The sequence below is a fragment of the Colobus angolensis genome, unplaced genomic scaffold (assembly GCF_000951035.1).
Source record: "Colobus angolensis palliatus isolate OR3802 unplaced genomic scaffold, Cang.pa_1.0 Scaffold172, whole genome shotgun sequence".
NCBI lineage: Eukaryota > Metazoa > Chordata > Mammalia > Primates > Cercopithecidae > Colobus > Colobus angolensis.
The window spans coordinates 1,464,002-1,478,044 of record NW_012114844.1 but is presented as its reverse complement, the minus strand read 5'-3'; the positions used below and the strand labels follow the sequence as shown (position 1 = coordinate 1,478,044).

Here is a 14,043-nt window from a genome sequence, read left to right as displayed (position 1 = left end):
GTTCCATCAATACCAAATTTATTGAGCGTTTTTAGCATGAAGGGCTGTTGAATTTTGTCAAAAGCCTTTTCTGCATCTATTGAGATAATCATGTACAACCACCCATTTTTGATGAAAGTGCTTCCAAAATTATCATTGGTAACGTGTATTTCCTTAATATGATAAAAAATTATGTCTCAATATATTGGTCAATATTCTACGTACCAGAAAACACTACAGGGATTTCCATTAATGTCTGGAAAGAGAAATGAAAATCCTGTATTGTCATCATGATTTACTAAGATTCTAGAACCTTTAGTCAGTAAAATTAGAAAACAAAATGAAATAAGTGACCCAAATATTTGTAAATGAAGCAAGTTTGTTAATGTTCAGAGGTTACATGATTGAAAATTCAAAATAACCTACTGAATAGTTGTTAGAATTAATATGAGATCTGCAAGTTTGCAAGTTATGTAGTAAATATACAAAAGTCACTTATGTATATGTAAAGACTAACCAATTAGAAAATATATTTTACAAATAATTCAATTCAAAATAGAAAAAATGTTCAGGAAAAATGTAATTAATCATATTTACAGCCCAAATGAAGAGTATAAAATGTTATTGAAGTCTGAAAAGAAAAATTGAAGGAATATGAAAACAAAACAACAATTTAAAAAAAAAAAGTTCCTGGATGGGAAGACTTTCTCGCCTAATTCATCTATAAATGCAAAGCAATTCCAATCAAAATTTCCACCAGACATTTTAGAACCTGATAAAATTATTTCACAATTACTAGCTGACAAAAAATTAGGCATAAATTTCTATTTTGTTCCTGCAAATAGAAAGTCTATATTTTTCTCATCATAATTGTGACATGATTGCTGTAAAAAGAAATCAAGTGTAGGAAATTACACAGAAAGGAAAGACTCCTTGTAAATATCATCCCCTAGCACCTTGCTGTACCCTCCCAAAAGTTATTAATAGTTTGATTTTATTGATGCAAGTAAGTTATTTGTAAATAAAACTCAACTCCAGCTATTTTGTGGTTTTTCAGCTTTACAATATATTGCAGACCTATTTCCAAATCTATATATGTATCTATTTTATTCTTGTGATTGGCTGCATGGTATTTCATCATATAAATGTATCATAATATATTTAACAAAATCTCCCATTCATATACATTTAGAATTTTTTTCTCCTCTTTTACTGTTTTCTGAGTAGCATTTTTTTTTTTATAGTCCATGCTATGTGCAAGACAATAAGCTAAGTATCTCTCAGAATTATTTTCTTTAGCCTTCACGGTTGTTAGCATTGTTATCTCCAAGCCATAAAGGTGTTAAATACTTTGCTTAAGTTGTCCAGATACTAAGCAACAGATCTGGCGTACAGGGCAAGGTCAATTTCAGAGCCTAAGCCTTTAAGCAGTATGTTTATAATTCTGCTTGTCCATCCTCCCAATTATTAACAATTACTAATTAACAACACTGTAGCTTTGTGCAGTTGACCTCTCATTTCATTCTACAATGACATTGACTGAGTGCATCCTAAGTGTGAAGTCCTGCTCTTGGCACAGGGATTCCATGAGGAATGAGCTTTAGCCAGTCTCTCAAGAACAATGATGGGTGGATATGCCGTTATTTATCTGGGTGGAAATGCCTTTATTTATCTACCTCCTTCTTGAGATTAACTATATAGCAGGCCTTTACCATATTGGAGGTAATATATACTGAGTGGGAAATCCCTTTTCTGACTTATCCTGTGCCCCAGGGGCCTGGATCTTGTTGAGGCCATCCTGATGCCCCACTCATGGCTGTGCACTGATGGTTAGGTTCTCCTTCCAGGATGCTGAAAGTGCAGTGGTCCCTGTGAGGGGCTTCTCCAGGGTCTCAAGGACTTTTCTGAGGAGCAGCATTGAAAATCTTCCCTGATGACTCTTGACTTATCTTCTACTCTGAGGTTAACCCACTGTGGCTCCTTGTCACTCTGATGTTGGTTGGTTACCTGTAGTCCATCATTCTGTTGTCCTAGTTGAGATGGTTTCCTTGAGAACACTTCATATGTCCTGGAAAAGTCTGTTGGAAAGGGCCTCTGAAACACTCATCTGCCAATCATTCACTGAACATGCCGAATGCCCCTTCTTTGTGTCAACTCCCATCAAAGCTTTGGGGACCAAAAATTAATGAGACTATATCTATCTCTCCTCTCCAGGAGGTGACAGTATAGAGGAAGAAAGACGACAGATATGAAACTAACTTCAACACAACTTGCTTAAATTACCAGTTGGGAAACTGAGGCCCAGAGACACTGTCTTCCTAGTCCTCTATGCAGTGTATAGAGACATACACAGAACTACTCCCAGCTACAGATCCAATGGAATCCTGTTAAAGATACTCCTTTTTGTTTTTGAGACAGGGTCTCATTATTGCCCAGGCTGGAGTGCAGTGCTGTGATTTCGGCTCACTGCAACCTCCACTTCCCAGGCTCAAGCAATCTCTCCATCTCAGCCTCCTGAGTAGCTGGGACCACAAGCACATGCTGCCACACTGGCTAATTTTTTTTTTTTTTTGTATTTTTGGTAGAGATGGGGTTTCACCAGGTTGCTCAGGCTGCCCTTGAACTCCTGAGCTCAAGCAAATCACCCGCCTCAGCATCCCAAAGTGTTGGGATTACAGGCGTGAGCCACTGTACCCCACCTAAGATATTCTTTTAGAAAGAGAAAGAACAATACATTTCTTCATTCCTTATCATTGAGTTATTCTTTAATTGACAAAGACAAAAATTATCCCCTGGGCTAGAGTGACCAAACTTTAAAAATTGCCTTTGATATAGGACACTGTTGGAGAATTCTGCAATTTGAAACACATTTTACCAGCTAGTTCTCCTTTCTCCATATAGTTATTTACCCTCCCAAAGATCTCCAGTGAGTTAAATGTATTTTATCCAGATGGAAATACTGTGACCTTTTCTCCGGTGGGTTAGCTTTGCCTAGCACAAAAACAGGCACTTGACAGTTTCTCAACCAGTGCTTGCTGAATGAAATAAAATAAAATGAAATAAAATAAAAAAACCCAAAAAGGAAGGAAGGAAGGAAGGAGGAGGAAGGGAGGGACAGACTAACTGATCCTGCTTCACAGCACATATTCTGCAATTTTTTGAACTTCTTTAAAGGGGAGGAACTATCCATTTATTTTCAATTCAGCTCTATACTTTTGGCTCTGTATTTTCTAAATAAATGACAGCTCTGCCATAGTAAAAACATATACTGATAACTATGATGATGAGTCAGTCCTGTCCCACTTTTTTTGGCACAGTGTCCTTACCCTTATAAGATGTGATGGGGAGACCCCTTCCAGATCTAAAGTTCTGTGGATGATGGAACTAAAGAGCAAATACACTAGCCCAGTTGGGGAGACATGGGGAAGCCTTCAGGGATTTGGAGAGCAGTTTTCTAGGGAGTTGCAGAACTTCTCAGTTTTTTCTGCTGGGAAGTAAAAGCAACTGATCACATTAGCTTAGCCATGTTAGAAACCTTCGTTGTGCATCCTCTCCCGCCGCCCCGGAATCCTCTGGAGAAGACCCACAAGGCTGTCTTGTGGAGGGTCCACCAGAGGCAGAGAAAATCTGGCAAGAGTTTGACAAGTTGTCATAGAGCCTGGGGAAAAATAAGGGAAAACTCATTAGTTCCAACCTTTTGAAGGCAGCTGGACTGGAAGAATGGCACAGGCTTGCCCCCAAGCTCTGCTGACATTCAGTTCCTTTCGGGAGCAATAGCTGGTTCCAATGTCCTGAGCTCAATTACTGAAGCTAAGATGAACCATGTGACCACAGCACTGTGTTTTCAATTATTCTCTCTCCCTTCCTCTCTCTCAATGCCAGGCCTGGAGGGAAGGCAATCTCCCACAGAAGTCCAATTCTGGCTTCTCCACTACAGCTCTTTTGCAATTGTTCTCTTCTTCCTTAAAAAAAAAATTTCCATAATGACAAGGCTCATTTTGAAAACTGCCTTCTCTCTTAACCAAAGGATTAATTCCTTGCCCCCTGGTTCATTGCCATCTCCCATCTCATGGGCCCTGCCATCCCACATGAGAGCCTAGGTTATGAAAGTGGTGATTCTCTTCAGAATAGCTTATTTTTTCAAAGCTGTTGGTACTCATCAGACACTCCTGCAAATGGTACATTGGGATTAGCACAGTTTCCACCAAGGAATTTGATCCCTCTGTTCTCTTAAATGCTACATGCAGCCAACTATTCCACCACTGAGTGAAGCACACAACCTTACACCTAGCCCCAAAGGTCCCCCAATTTTTTTTTGTCCTGGAAAATGCCTAGTGAGTGACCTTGCTATTGCTGGGACAGTTATTGGACATTGAAAGAGGAGGTGGAAGAGAAAGGGAATTGGGTTTGCATTTCAAGAACCCATGCAGACTGTGGCAATTCTTGGTGGAACAAGAATGCAAGAGGCTGTTATACGAGAGCCTGGCACTGGGGCGTGGAGGGGGTAGAGTTGAGGCCTTGACTGGCCATGACTGGCTTCTCTCCTAGGCTTGGGGTGGGATAGGAGAGTTTCAAAAACCCTCTTGGCCCTTGGATGTCACTGTTTTCCATGTTTTATGCCAGCAATGGCAGAGAGAAGAGCCACTATTCCAGGAGGGTTTTTTTAAAAAAAGCAAAAAGAAGTCTATTTGTTTGCATAACTGCCTAGGTTGATGTGGTTTCCGACATGGCTGGATCTGGATGCTCATGTCTGAACTCAGTCCCTCTCAGATTTTCTCTCTGTCCTCCTTCCTTTATCTCTGTCTCTCTCCCCACCTCTGTGAGTTCTGTGCCTTCTGTGTTGGCTTCACTCATAGGCAGCCCCTCTACATGGTGGACCTCAGCATCCGCATGTTTATATCTTTCCTGTTTAGCACCAGCAAAGTCCAGAAGGATTTTAACGCAGCAATGATTATCTTACAAATTTCCAAATGCCTAATGGACCAGTGTTAGCTGTGACCAACACACACACACAGACACACACGCACATACACACACACATCTTTCCCCATGAAACCATGGTGAACTATGGGAACTCCTAAGGAACTGATCAAAATGGAAAGAAGTTTGGATATATTAATATTTATGGCGACATTGGTGTGGACAGTCACTAGTTTTGGGAACTGGAATTGGCAGGATGCAGAGAAACTCTTGGGTTGGGGATGGGGGCAGAGGAACATTCACAATCTGCATTTGGAAGATGACATCTGGAACTAAAGGCAATAATGAGGTAAAAGAGAAAACTACTCTAAAAGCTTGAAACCTATGTCTTCTTCTGCCAGTGGATCTGAGCATTGATATACTGGTTAACAAATCCTCTAAAATGCAGCAAGTTTTTTAACCAAGCAGACTGTGACCTCTGGACTTCGGTTCATGGCTGTAGGGGTTTGTAAAAGGCAGACTTGATACAACAGTTTCAGTGGCTGTAGGGAAAGGAAGCAGACTCTGGGCTGAGGCTTGAAGAGGAGGTAAGTATGAGGGGAAGAAGTACAAAGTGCAGAACATTTGCTCAAGAAGACATGAAGGGGATAAAGGAAAAGCAAGTGACAAGAGGAGGACATGGAGTTAATATGTAGTGTTTGAAAGACAGAAAAGGTTTGAGTGTGTTTATGTGCTGAGGATAAAGATCCAGCACAGAGGAAGTGATTGAGGCTAAAGGTGAGAAAGGCAATAATCAATGAGAAGGTAGAGCCAGGGTAAAGCATGCAGGCTTCAGGGCCAGATTTCCTGGTTTGATTCCTGCTTTTACTGAGTCCTAGCTGTGTGATCTTGAGAAAGTCACCTAACCTCCCTGTGCCTTAGTATCTCTTCTGTAAAATGAGGATATTGATGGAGCCTACCATAGAGTTTATGAGAACTAAATAGTAAAGCAATGAGAACAATACCTGGCACACCATAGTGAAGTTTTCAAACAGACATTGTTGGAAATGTGTTATCAAGCTGATTAGTGAAACAGTACTACTGTTGACCAGAGCTGGCGGCCAAGTTGCTGGCCATGAATGTTTCATGGTACCAATCTGTTCAGGAGCGAGAGTGTCTCTTTCAAGGCTTAGAGACCCACAGTCAGGCATGAACTCTGCAGAGGCTTGGATTTGTCTGTGGTTGGAGTTTTACTATCATTTGAGATGGAAGGACATACAGTACAAAACTTAGGCATGTTGACAAGAGGGTGCTTAATAAAATGGATCAACACTGAAATAATTTATACTAAAGTATCAAGCACAGTGCTTGATATATTGTAGACTTTCAATCAATCATTCATTCACTTTTGTTTGTTGCTATTGATTGCTGAGATGGTTGGTGAATAAATTGATAAAATCAAAGTGCTAATACAGAAAACAATAAATGTGTGCAATTTGAGTGTTGAAAAACAGTTTACTGTTAGGCAGAAATTCTCTTTTCAGAGGATATGTGAAAGGATTTTGATGTAATGAAATGTTATTAGGTCTCTGCTATTCCTTATTCAATACTGGATGTGTGTAAATAGCAGTACCAACGGGCCAAGAGCATCCCACAATTTGTTGTTCTGGCCATAGCCTCTCTTTTGTGGCTTGGGCCTGAGTCAGAACTTTTTAGAATACAGCATCAGGGCCTCTTTCACCACCTGCTTCATGGAAACTGAATCCATGCGAGGCTCCTCTTGGCAAAGCTGAGCCGGGCTCTTGGCCTGACTGGAAAGCCCATCTTTGGTCTGTCTGGCTGTGAGAGTTTGACCCAGTGGGGGTAGGTGATGAAGCAGGAGCCCCTGGGCTTGACTGTGACTCTGGCCAAGTGTTTGACTTTAGGCCTGGAGAAAGGCACTCATGTTTGCTGGGAACCTGTTATGTGCTCATCCCTTTGGCAGGCATTTGCCAAGTGTCACCTTTTATGCTCGCATCAACTCTGGCAGGTCAGTGTTAGGTAAGACTTCCAACCTTCTTAGCCTTGGGTTCTTCATCTGTCAATGGAGGACATAAGACATCAGTGGTCTTCAGACTCACCTCCATGGATTCTGGGGTTTCTTTGGAGATGTCATGGGAGTTACCAAGGGTGGAGTTACCAAGGGGACCAGGGAAGTGGAACTTAGTTTTCAGTTTTCCCATCTTTGGTCTGCTCTATAGCCTGGAGTTCACTGCACACTTTTGTTTAAAGAATGGCTTCCAAGTTTAAAAACTTCACAAAGCACTGGCCTCTATGATCCCTAAACTGTCTCCTGTGACTGATTACTAGCTCTTCTGCTAGTGCCTTGTGTTAGTACTTCCCCTCTCTGCACCTCAGTTCCCCCATCTGTAGAATGAGAAGTTCTGGGGCTAGGTCTCCATGATACTTGGAGTGGAGTAGGTGTTACTGCTTGGGTTAACTGAGCCCCATTTGGCTGGCACACTGGAAGGGCCAGTGATCTTAAAGGATGATCTGCCCATCTGTCCTGCTTCATGGGCACCAAGAACCTGTGGCTCAGATCCAGGACTCGTGCAGCTCCACTTGTCAGCAGCAAGTCACATTGCTTCTTCCCATTTCCCTCTTTCCTCTAGGGACTCATGAAGTGGCAGCTAAGCCCTGTCCAGTGGCCACCCATCAACCAAGGGCCAGAGACCAGGAAAGAAAGAAAGGCAGCTTCACTTCCTCTTTGAGGATGGAGTCACACAGCCGCGCTGGAAAGAACAGAAAATCTGCAAAATTTCGATCCATCTCCAGGTCCCTGATGCTCTGTAATGCTAAGACCAGTGATGATGGCTCTAGCCCTGATGAGAAATATCCTGATCCCTCTGAGATTTCCTTGGCCCAGGGAAAGGAGGGAATTTTCCACTCATCTGTGCAGCTGGCAGACACATCGGAGGATGGGCCCAGCAGCATTCCTGATCTAGCACTGGCATCTGAGGCTGCTCAACTCCAAGTAGCTGGGAATGATCGAGGCAAGACTTGTAGGAGGATATTCTTCATGAAGGTATGCCCAGGCTTTGCAGGCCTGAAAGAGCTTGCAGTTGGTTTCTGGTGCTGTAAATTAAAGTCTTTGAATCCATTTATTCAAAAATCAGGAAGCTGCAGAGTTGTAATTCTGAAAGAGAGCAAGGAAAAAGTTGAGGTAGGGCCCAGTGGAACTATAACAATGAGCATGGGAGTGAATCAGGCTCAGTTAACACTCTTGCTTGAGAGGTTCAGGGAAGCACTATTTCACTCCAAGGTAAACTGAGCTTAGATCCCTGATGGAAAATGCCAGATGTGGTAGTCAATACACTGGGAAGCTCTCATCTCTAGACAGGTACTATAGAACATAGCATAGGCAGGTCAAATCACATCTTTCTTGTAGACTTGTAGAAACAGACTTACAGGGCCTGGGCAGATGAGGAGGCCTTATGGCAAGCAAGGTAAGGGGTGCCAGATGAGTGAGTTTGTTCCCTGAATGCTGACTGTGAACATTTTCCAGGTGCCCTCTCCAATTTTCAACATAGGTGTAGATGCTGAAGGTGGCAAGTGTAGCCATCAATAAGGGAGCGGGAAATAAGCAGTGTTTGGGGACCTGCCAGAATTTAGAATGTTTTCCTTTCTGTTATATCATATTTCAATTTTTGTCATCATAATGAGATGGAGATTGCAGAATAGCAGAAATCTAGACTGATTAAAAGATTTTGCTGTCAAACTATTCCCTATCAAGTGCTGTGCCTTCTGTGAAAGGTGAGATTTCTCAAGGGTCCAAATGGCCCTGAACCATGGAGTCAGTGCTGCCAACTCAGTGATGAGCCAACGTAGAGACATTTCTCCTATAGCCTACTGCCAGGCTAGGAATATAAATAGGGAAGGCATTCTAGTACCTTTGAAAGGGGTCTGTCACCTCTGTACAGATTGCCTTCTTCAGGAGGGAAATCACTATTTAATATACATAATGAACAACATTTCTGTTAAGGGCCTTAAGGATTGCACAGTATCCTTAAGGGCCTCACCCAGCCCAGTCTGCTCTATAACCCATGATATGACTTTTATTAATATGTCCTGCACTCACTTAATAGGGTAGAAGGAGAAGCCAGCAGCCCAGTGGGTTTGGGGGAGGCTCGCCAGGCTCCCAGGCTGCCATTAATGATGTGAAAAAATCCAATCCACCAACTGAGAGTCAAATTTATTAGTGACATTATGAATGTATCTAGATTAGCCCTTACCTAAATGAAATTCAAAAATTATTTCAAGACCTCAGCAGAATTCTAGAATGGATTACTCACATGCTTCCATTTAATATCATAGGTATTTCCTGGGCACCTATTATCTGCAAGGCACGGTGGGGGTCCAGTCTCTGCCCTGAAATAACTTACTTAAAATAGAGTAAAAAATACATTACAAGATGGGTATAGGAGGGCTGTGGGAGGCTCAAAGGAAAAAGGGAGCATGTCTCTGGGGGTGCTGTCATTCCTTCCTTCATTCAGTAAATACTTAAACCAGGCACAGGAGTGAGCAAAACAGACTCAGTCCTTGCACTGTTGCAACTTTTATTCTGATTTGGGGATACAGATAATAACAACTTGATATATAATATTATATTAAATAGTGAAGGACTATGAAGAAATATTAAGCAGGAAAAGGGGATAGAGAGTGATGAGGAGGGGTTACTGCCTTTTTTTTTGAAAAGGTAACCACAAAGCCTTCCCTAAAGATGTGACATTTTGGCAAGGACCTGAATAAAGTGGAGGGGTGTGTCACATGACCACCTGGGGAAGGGCATTCCAGGCAGTGGGAACAGCATGTGCAAAGACAGGAAGCAAGAGTGTGCTTGGGAGCATCAAGGAGACCAGTATGCCTGGGGTAAAGAGGAAAGAGGAGGATGGTAGAAGACCAAGTTGAGGTGGCAGCCAGGGACCAGAACAAGGGCTGTGGCAAGGACTTGGAATTTTATTCTACGAAGGATGGGAAGCCATTGGAGGATTTTGAGTAGGAAAGTGACATGCTCAGATTGGTGCTTTAAAAGGAGCACTCTGACTACTGAGTGGAGAATGGAGTGAAACCAGTTGGGGGGACTGCAGCAATAACCCAGGCCAGAAATAATGTGACTTGGACTGAGGTGGTGTGGGTAGAGGCACTGAGAATGGCCAAGGTAGGGATTTGTTGGTGCAAGGATGTAGCATGTGAGAGAATGAGAGAAGTAAACTTCAACTGCAAGTTTCAGCCTGAGCACCTGGGGGTAGAAGTTTCAGCCTGAGCACCTGGGGGTAGTAGTGGAAGGAGGTGCCCTGTCCAAACCTGCAAAACAGGAGGGGCTGGAAAAATGGTCAGGAAAATGGTGAGTTGTGCTCTTAAGGGTGCACAATTATATTAAGCAGGGGTGGATGGGAGAGAATTCCAGGTGAAGGGACATGCGTCTGCAAAGACAGGAGAGGAGAGGTCTGAGTGCTTATGCTGGGGCCTCCAGGCACAGGTGAGCACGTCTGTCACTCTGTCCTTGTACCTATTCCACGGCAGGAGACCGGATACTTGGGAATGGCTAGATGGCACGGGGAAGCAGTGGGCATGGGGAGGGACCTGGGCAGGGGAAGGAACAAACTTCACCTTTTCATCTCTCTGTGATTCACATGTGCACCACCTTTTTTTTTTTTTTTTTTTTTTTTTTTTTTTGAGACGGAGTCTTACTCTGTCACCCAGGCTGGAGTGCTGCAGTGGCGCGATCTCAGCTCACTACAACCTCTGCCTCCTGGATTCAAGCAATTCTCCTGCCTCAGCCTCCAGAGTAGCTGGGACTACAGGAGTCTGCCACTATGCCCAGCTAATTTTAAAAATATTTTTAGTAGAGATGGGGTTTCACCATGTTGGCTGAGCTGGTTTCAAACTCCTGACCTCAAGTGATCTGCCCGCCTTGGCCTCCCAAAGTGCTTGGATTACTGGCATGAGCCACCACACCCGGTCTGTATTTTGGTTTTTAAAATGTTTTCACAACTCTTATCTCATTGTCTTCCTTTCCCCCAAACCTTGGGAGGAAGGTAGTATAATATGTTAATGATGCATATTATCAAACATACATATACTAATATAATAATAGCAGTATTGCTATTTCTGAAGGGCAATATGGCACAGGGGTTAGGGGTGTGGGCTCATTAATCTGACTGCCTAGGTTGTTTCTCAGTGACTAGCTGTGTAATCCTAGGCAATCCGGTTTACCTCTCTGTGCCTCAGTTTTCTCACCTGTTAAATGGAGAATGTTAAAAATAGTATATATCGCATATGAATTTTATAAGGATAATATTATAGGCACTTACATGAGAAAATTCACCTAAAACAGAACAGTGCACACGGTAATTGCTTGATAGATATTATGATGATTATTATTTCTATTTTAGCATGAGGGCACTAATTCTGAGGAATTAAGCACTTAATGAATTCAATCACATTTATGGAGTCCCTTCAATGTGCTAGACAGTGCGCAAGAGTTATAGTTGATGGTGCTCAGAGGATAATGATGGAGACAGGGACAAACCAGATCATTCTTATCTTTGATGTGGCCAAAGTGCAGGCACAGACATGTTAGGGAAATCATGGGTACACTGGAGAGGGCAGACAGTGTGGGGAGGGGCATCCTGGGGGAGGTGGCTGTTGAAAGCAGGGTATTCCAGGAAACCAGTCTGGATGGTGGTAAGAGGTGGGAATGGGCAGAGGGATATGGGCTTGCAGGAGCTCACAGGGGCTTGGAAGAATTTGCTGGGGGTGGCGGAAGAGGTGATGAGCACGGTGAAGTCAAGTTTGAGGCAGGGATGAACTGGGACAACAGAGAGGGGCAGTGTCCAATTCAGGACCCGAGATCTCTTGTTCTTTTTTTTAAGGAGCACAAGTGATCCTTAAAGATCCAAGAGTGAATTCTAAGCAAGGGAGGGTTTCATTTGTCTAAGCAAGCAATCAAAGGTGCCAGGTCAGCAAGGTCAAAGGCGAGAGCAGGTCCTCATATCCTTTCCGGAGAAGCTCAGAGTACTCAATAGCCCACTCACTTCTCCCTTCTCACAGGGACACTTTAGTCCATGCCCTGGCCGCCTCCCTCCCTGCCTCCCCTTGCCAGAGTGGCCCTGCACCCAGACGTGACTCAGTTGGCCCAGATGAACTCTGCAGGCTCCAGCAATGCCATGGTTACACTGATTTCAAAACAACATCTGGAATGAGGCCCTGTGACGTTAGCCTCTCCTCTGGAAACGCCTAATATAAAAATTAAAGAAGAGGAAGTTATATAAACAGCCAACTTTTTTTTTTTAAAGCCTTATTGGATGGGTTGTATTTGGCCCAGAGAAGACAGGGTAAATTAATGCCCCAGGATGTGGCAAAGTGGGGCATGGGCATGAAGAATTCGAACTAATTACGCATTTGAATCTGTGTTGTGCATTGAAGTACTGATTAGGGCTGTTTGCTCTGGGGGAGGTTCTAGACCCCACAAGATGAATTCAAATGGAAGAATGTCAAAAGGCAGCTTTCCTAAGTTAACAAACAAAAACAAATACAATTTATCCGACTTAGAACTTTGAAAGAAGGAATACAGGGACTCACTGGCTACTCCAGTCCCTGTCTGTTTTCAAATGGGAAGAGTATTTTTAAATGCCCTTTAAGTAGGATGTTAAGGCCAAATGGAAGGCAGCTCAGTTAGAGGGAATGAAAGTTCAAGCTCTCCCTCTCCTCTTTCCTCTCTTCCTTCTCCTTGCTTCTTTATTTCTTTCTCTTTCTTCAGACATTGGCAGGCACCTGGTATGTGCTATCCTCTGGAGATAAAGAAATAGATTTGATATTATACACTCAGGAAACTTGCAGTCTAGAGAAGGGGGCAGGTGTAAGCATAGTTAATCCTGTCCCTTATGTCTTCCCCAACCTGAATGGCATTCCTTGCTCAGTTTTCTTAAGGAAAGGTCTCATCCAGAGAATGAGTAATGGAAGAATTATATCCTACAAAGAGACTTCTAGGTTACCTCTCATTTCCCTAGAACATTCCACAATAATAGGATTTACACCCTTCATTATGGAGCTTCCCTAGAAGGAATGGGTCCAGCTAAGACTTCTGTGAAATCTAAGCAATCTTAGAAACGAGCAAATGAGCTCTGGTCAAGCTATCTCCTGTCCACTCCTCCAGGAGACTCAGTATACATAGGTGGTGGACAAAGGTAGGATTCCCTGGAGAGTTAAAGGGCATCAGAGCATGGGGAGTGCAGGTGAAGATGGAGGTAAAAATGCAGAGGGAGACAGTGGAGGAAGAGGAGAGGAAGCTGGAGGTAGGAGTGAGAGGGATCACTCCTACATCTCAGAAGTCAAACCTGGCCCCAGATTCACAAATAAATCATTTTCTGGCTGGGCACAGTGGCTCCCGCCTGTAATCCCAGAATTTTGGGAGGCTGAGGTAGGTGGATCCCTTGAACCCAAGGAGGTTTTGAGACCAGCCTGGGCAACATAACAATATAACATAATATAACAATAACATAGCAACATAACATAACAATACCTTGTCTCAGAAAAAATGGAAGGCAAGCAGGCAGGCAGGAAGGGAGAGGAGAGGAGGGGAGGGGAGGGGAGGGGAGGGAAAGGAGGGGAGATCTACCCCAACATCGGTCTCTCTCTCTCTCTCTGTCTCTGTCTCTTAAAACAGAGTCTTGCTTTATCACCCAGGCTGGGATGCAATGGCATGAACATGGGTTCACCACAACCTCAACCTCCCAGGCTCTAGTGATCTCCTGTTTCAGCCTCCTGAGTACTTGGGACAACACGCACAAGCCACCATGTCTGGCTAATATTTGTATTTTTTGTAGAGGTGGGGTTTCACCATATTGCGCAGGCTGGTCTCAAACTTCTGCACTCAAGCAATCCACTCACCTTGGCATCCCACAGTGCTGGAATTGCAAGAGTGAGTCACCCTGCTCAGCCTACCCCAAGGTCATAAAGATATTTTTTCATGTTTTTTCTAGAAGCTTCATTGTTTTATCTTTCACATTTGGATCTTTAATTCACATTAAGTAAATTTTTGTATATGTTGTGAGTTAGCTGCTAACTTTTCTCCTACATGAATATCCAAAGAAGTCAACACCATTTTTTGGAAATCCTGTCCTC

At 43.2% G+C, this 14,043-nt stretch overlaps 1 protein-coding gene across 2 annotated transcripts in view; it reads left to right on the top strand.

Annotated features, from left to right (window-relative positions):
* IL16 (interleukin 16) overlaps window positions 1-14,043 on the top strand; it is a 132,784-nt gene that overhangs the window by 36,043 nt on the left and 82,698 nt on the right. For both annotated transcript variants that reach the window (XM_011938359.1, XM_011938360.1), the window contains exon 2: window positions 7,530-7,942. In XM_011938359.1, the coding sequence (XP_011793749.1) occupies window positions 7,530-7,942 (413 nt within the window). The remainder of the gene's footprint in view (window positions 1-7,529; window positions 7,943-14,043) is intronic.